General features: G+C 35.2%; 1 protein-coding gene across 2 annotated transcripts in view; it reads left to right on the plus strand.

The window, feature by feature from the left end:
- Nucleotides 1–6,920, plus strand: part of UNC5C (unc-5 homolog C (C. elegans)) — a 605,975-nt gene that overhangs the window by 444,447 nt on the left and 154,608 nt on the right. For both annotated transcript variants that reach the window (XM_006874688.1, XM_006874687.1), the window contains exon 4: nt 631–734. In XM_006874688.1, the coding sequence (XP_006874750.1) occupies nt 631–734 (104 nt within the window). The remainder of the gene's footprint in view (nt 1–630; nt 735–6,920) is intronic.

A 6,920-nucleotide genomic window follows, 5' to 3' on the forward strand; every position in this document is an offset into this window, starting at 1 on the left:
GACCCAGAAGAATGTAGAGCTGAAATATTCCAGTGAAGTTCAAAGTAGATATGCTTCATAGCCTCTGAATTTGACAAATTCTACCATACAGAATAAAATTACCCAGATTAAGATACAGTACTAACAATACATGGTGGGGGAAAAAACACAAGCAAACAAAAACCCAACAAAGACACATATACTAAACCCAGGAATTTTTATTGCACTTCTATAAATTGATGCTTTTGAATTATGGTGTTGGAGGAGAATATTGAAAGTGCCATGGGCTGCCAAAAGAACCAATAGATCCATTTTGGAAGAAGTACAGCCAGAGTGCTCATTGGAGGCCAACATGGCCAAACTTCATGTCTCATACTTCGGACATATATTGTCAAGAGGGACCAGTCACTAGAAAAGTATATCAGAGAAAAAGAGAAAGACCCCCAATGAGATGGATTGGACAAGTGGCAGCATTGATGGACTCAAGTGTGGCAACAGTAGTGAGGTTGGCCCAGGATTAGTCAGTGTTTTGTTCTGCTGTGCATAAGGTCGCTATGAGTCGGTATTGACTCAATGGCACATAACAACAACAACAATAAATGATTAAATTTTATTTAATTTTGACATATTTTTACAATCTGTTCTTTCCAGATCTACGGAAAACATTTGAGCAGGAACCATTAGGAAAAGAAGTGTCCTTGGAACAGGAAGTCTTGCTTCAGTGTCGGCCACCTGAAGGCATCCCAGTAGCTGAGGTGAGTAACAGCAAAATTTTGCATTTAGCAATTAGCGCTCAGTTATTCTAATAGAAGCCTAATCTATAGCTAATGGTGCAGTGAGTTAGGGTATGGCATGATGAATGGATGGTAATGGAGTCCTAACTGCCTGCTACTGGCAAAATAGATTGATTGGGAACTGATTAATGACTTAGGAGTCAATTAAGAAGCCCCACTGGACAGAGCCAACGGCAGTTTGGCTTAATTTTGTCATTCTCTTTCAAGAAATCAGAAACACTGCTTTATTCTATCTGGCACCTATTGTGAAGATAGATGGTATGACCTAACACTATACAATCAATTTTAGTATTACTCTAGGTAATATGCAAAAAAAAAAAAAAAACAAAAACAGTGTTATGGATGTGTGTATGTGGGAGTGTATGTGGACATGTATACTCCATAAATGTATTTCTTGTTTCATAATGTATTTAAAGCAAATGTCAATTAGTTTCATCCTGTAAGTTTCCATCAAACTCTTCATTTTCATCTCTTGATTGCATTAAAACAAAGTCAAATTCTATTCTGCAGCTAACAGCAGCTAACAACAATATTGATGGACTGCCGATAAAGTATTACAGATCAGGTTCATACTATAACTTCCATTAATCCCAAGCAATAGTGTGTCCTCTTGAAAATATCTTGCCTCTGGAAGATAAGTCAATAAAAAGAGTAATATTTAGCCTTGATACAGTCATTTTAGAGCATAATATTGAGGGAAAAACTGTTTTTCACTTATTAACTGATAATCTGAAACTCTAAAAACATGTTACTCTTTATATAATGATTAAGAGATACTGTAAATTAAACTGAACAGTATTTCCATAGATAAATTTGCATGCTACAAATCCAGGCACACTTTAACTTGACACGTGAGATAGTTACCAATTTGTTGTGTTGCTTGTTAGCCTACAAACTACATTGAATCATTTGGAATCATTACACTTTATTACATACAATGACTTTCTTTCATTTGTTACAATATGGACGTATATTTCAGTGCCTATATTTAAAGTTGTAAAATAATTCTTTTGAGAGTTGAAACACTACGTCAAAAATCTTATTAATAATTAGCAATGCACTTAGTATTTGATTTCTCATTGTTTTTTCTATTTTTGAAGGTTGAAACAAAGGAAGGAGTCAGCTTAGTCAGTTGTTTCCATGACAACCAAATTAGATATCTGATTTTGCTTTCCAAATTAAAAATAATAACAAATTAGTTTGAAATTTAGATACAACCTTACCACACTACATATTTTTTTGCCACAGTCATTCATATCTACATGTGGCAATGCATAAACTCAAGGTGGTACTATTAATAAGATTTTTTTTTTAACTTTGGAAGATAACTTTTTTTTTGTATGATTGTAACTGTTTCATCCAACAACACCAAAACTGTCTTGCAACATTGATGGTGTGATTTAGTGAAATTAAGAAGAAGACTTATCTTCTTTATGTTGATATTTCATTTATTACAATAGCTGCATCTGTCACCATAGTTGCATTTCTGAAATTCTAATGCAAACCTCCATTAAACTTAAAATTTTGTAAAAGATAAAAATATGTCATGAGTAACGTGGATACCCAGCTTCACTTTTACTCCAAATTTCTTAAAGGTAAATGATCCCTGCAAAAACTTTCAGTGAGAGTAATCTAATAATTGCTTCGTGTTTTCAGTCTCCTCGACAAAGTGGTTCACTTTGTCAAGGAGTAAAGATTTATGACTGCCAGCTAATTGTCTGTGAATTTTATTTGTATCATCACCGGGGAAGAGACCAATTAACACTTGGCAAGCTCAAAAATCATATACCGATTTGACATTCAAAGAACTATATTTAATGCGTATTTCTCTCTCATTTTTTAAAGTCAAAAGTGAGATCAAACACACATGCTCAAAAGCAGACTAATAAACTATGTAGATTCTTTTCAACCCTATTAAAATCACCAGGACTGTAAAGCTAATGAATTTCTTAACGTGACATATTACAACTGCCATTTGCTCAGGGGTGACAGATAAATTTTAAGAGAGGGATGAAAGGTAACTTGGTGAGTTGAAGAATTACATGTTATTTTACTTTTAAAATAAAAACAATTGTTATAATATTTCATTTGTATGTTTGAGGAGTCTTACAGGCTAGATACCGCATAAACTAAAACATTGATCTTAAAGAGAGAACAACAGGCTGATGATTGTACTTCAACATAAACAGAATCAGTTCTTAGGAAATCAGGGAAGATGAGCAGATATTTGTGCTTTTTTACATCCTTGGTAGATTAGCCTAGCAAAAGGAGATGGAAAATGTTCAATAAATATGTGGTTGTTCTATTTAATTGATTTGTTTTATAAGCATATGTCTAACTCCACTGAGGATGTGGTCGGCACATTCTTTACAGAATATCGGGTGCAATAATTTTCTTCCTTCTCATCCAAGTCAATAACTTTCTACATAAATATTATTTTAAGTTGTGATGGCTTCACCTTTGATACAAATTATGGTATAGGCATTTCTGTGGTGTAGTGGTCACAAATTGGTTTGCAAACTGCATGGTCAGCAGTTCAAAACTACCAGCTGTTCCGTGGGAGAAACATGAGGCTTTCTGCTCCGGTAAAGATTTACAGCCTCGAAAACCCAGTACAGGGTCACTGTGAGTCGAAAACAACTCCACAGCACATCACCACCAACCATGTAACAATTAATTTTCTTTTTCAATTTGCTTTATCTTCCATTATCAAATGTCAATGTAATTTCCTTACAGAACACAGGGTTTGAATCCAAGTTTCACTTTATTTTACTCTTTGATCTGTAGTATAGTGCTGTAGGATAACCATTGGACTGGTAACCACAAGGTCAGCGGTTCAAACCCACCAACAGCTTTTTTTGGGAAATCCCGATACAAGGTTGTTATGATGCAGAATCAGCTTGACAACACCTAACAACAACAATGACCTATTCATAATGTTGCTGTAACATTTTAATGAGTTGATATGTGCAAATAACTTATGACACACCAAAAATACTCAAGAAATGTTGGCCATATTTATTACTATTATTATATTATCTCATTGATTTCCAGAAAGCTGAATTCAACTTTTTGAAGCCAAAATAGTCACAGAGCACTTTGCATAAAAGAAGTATTCTACTAGGCCCTGTTACCTATACAGAGATATAATTTCTTTTCTATGAGAAGTTCCAAGATGTTCTCCTATATTTTCTATCTGACTGGAATCCATACATACTACAAAAGCATATAATATTGTGAGCTTTCAAATAAGGTGTAAAGCCTTTTAAATAAGGTTATCAAATCACTTACCAGTGTAAATATTTATGATGTATTTCCCTTGCTCTATTTTTTTAAGTTAATGATGTTCACTTAGTCTTCATGGTCCCCAAAGATTATATTGACCTTCATGTTTTTCCAAAGATGAAGTTTTAGACTGAGGATACTGTTAGTAGACCTACTTTTTCTTGTGCAAGGAAAAGAGAGAGACAAAGAAGTATCAGAGGAGAAAAGGCCAATCCAGGAACTGTTATATACCATCACTCCAGGTGATGACAGATTTGATTTACAAACATACTCAGTACTCATCACTTAAGAAAATCTGTGTTGTGGAGACTCTAGGGATGAAGCACAAGTGTTCTAGGGTTGACTGCTCCATTCTCCAGTCTTGATAAGCCCTTTCTTTATATTAAACAGGTACTAATGTAAAGGTACTTGCTAACTATGTCTTCCAGTCAGATACAGTCCTAACTCATAACAACCCTGTATAAAGTTTCCAAGGAGCAGCTGGTGGGTTTTAACTGCTGAACTTGTGGTTATCAGTCCAGTTTTTATCCTACAGTGCCACTTGTACAACTCATTTAAGGAACCCTGATGGTGCAATGGTTAAGCATCGGCTGCTAACCTAAAGGTTGGCAGTTTGAACCTACCAGCAGCTTTATAGGGGAGAAGACTTGACAATCTGCTTCTGTAAAGTTTTATAGCCTAGCAAACCATATGAAGCAGTTCTACTCTGTTTGACAGCATCACTATGAGTCACAAGGGCACACAACAACAATAGTAACTCCCTTAGCAAAGAAAGAGTTATGAGGACTTCACACTACATCAAGTTTAAGCTCTTTAGCTGCTAAATCATGGGATGGTCCAGAGATTTCAGGGAGCATGTAAGGAGCAGAGAGAGAAGATATTGTTCACTCAATTATTAAGGAGCAAACATAGAATTATTTCAATATTTAACACCTTGCTGTGGGTTAATGTGCTAAACTGCAAAGTCAGTTTGAACCAAACCTGGTCACTATGGGTCAGAACCAACTCAAAGGCTCTTAACGACATCAAAAAATAGGTTAATCACCACCACTTGTGTGTCAGTCTATCATATTGTAGTGGTTTGTATGTTGTGGTGATGTTGAAAACTATGCACCCAGTATTTTAAATAGAAGCAGAATCAACCATAGTGCACATGTTTCAGCTGAGTTTCAGAATAAGACAGACTCAAAAGAAGGAGAGGTGAACTACTTCTGTTGTTTAGCCATTAAAAATCTTATAGCATCAGAATCTTGACTATTTAATCATTGTTAACAGCACCAGAATATTGTTAGACATAGTGCCAGAACTTGAGCCCGTTTTGTTGGAAGACACTCAAAATATGACTGGGAAAGATCTACCTTCCCAAATAAAGTTGACTATGATGATGCAAATGGGGTAACGCTTCATTTGCTGATGTGGCAGAATTCAAAATGAAGAGACAAAACTGTAAGCATACATGAACAATTTGTACATGGATTATATAAAGTATGATTTTAGAAAGACTGGAAGCTGTCAAAAAGAAATAGAATTCATTTTATTGGTATTGGCCATTTTGAATCTGACAATCACATGGCTTACTATGCCAGGACTGATAAATTCAGCAGGAATGGTATCACAATTTATTCATCATCAAAAAGAATATTTCAAGATATATCTTGATGTATTATGCTGTCTGTGATAGGATAATATCCATATGCCTACAAGGAAGACACTGTTATTTAAATTTATTCACAAACCACTAAAGCAAGTGATGTTGAGATCCAAGAATTCTACCACTTCTTCAGTCTGAAATTGATCAAATATGCAATCAAGATGTATTGGTAATTACTGGGTACCAGAATGCAAAGGCAGGAAACAAAGAGGAAGGATCAGCAGTTGGAAAATATGGCCTTGGTAATGGAAATGATGTTGGAGATCACATGGCAAATTTTGCAAGGCAAATCACTTATCCATTGCAAATACCTTTTTTAAATAACATAAAATATAATTATACACATGAAAAGTGTAACTATATGCATGAAAAGCTCAAGAAAACAAAGTCAAATATTACACCAAATTGTGCAGATATCTGGAGTCAGAAAACCAAAAGAGACGAACACACTCAGCATTTCTCAAGCTGGGGGAACTGAAGAAAAAATTCAAGCCTTGACTTTCGTTATTGAAGGATTCTCTAGGAAAATTATTGAATGATGCAGAAACCATCAAGAAATGATGGAAGGAATACACAGAGTCACTGTACCAAAAGGAAATGGTTGATGTTCAACCATGTCAAGAGGTAACATATGATCAAGAGCCAGTGATACTGAAGGAGGAAGTCTAAGGTGCATTGAAGGAAATGGCAAAGAACAAGGCTTCAGGAATTGATAGAATAAAAATTGAAATCTTTCAAGAAAGTGAGGCGGCACTGGAGGCACTCACTCATCTATGACAAGAAATTTAGAAAACAACTATCTGGCCAAATGATTGGAAGAGATCTGTATTTGTGCCCATTCCAAAGAAAGGTGACCCACTGGAATGCAGAAACAATCTGACAATATCTTTGATATCCAATGAGAGTAAAGTTTTACTGAAGGTAATACAGAAACAGCTATAAGCATACATTGACAGAGAACTTCCAGAGGTTCAATCAAGATTCAGAAAAGGTTGTGGAACAAGAGATATCATTGCTGATGTCCAATGGATCTTGGCTGAAAGCAGAGAATATCAGAAAGATATTTATCTTTGCTTTATTGACTACACAAAGGCTTTCAATTGTGTGGATCATGACAAGCTATGGACAACATTGTGAAGTATGAGTACTCCAGAACACTTAATTGTGCTCATGAGGAATCTGTACCTGGACAAAGAGGCAGTTATTTGAAC

This window comes from Chrysochloris asiatica, unplaced genomic scaffold (genome assembly GCF_000296735.1).
Source record: "Chrysochloris asiatica unplaced genomic scaffold, ChrAsi1.0 scaffold00294, whole genome shotgun sequence".
Classification (NCBI taxonomy): domain Eukaryota; kingdom Metazoa; phylum Chordata; class Mammalia; order Afrosoricida; family Chrysochloridae; genus Chrysochloris; species Chrysochloris asiatica.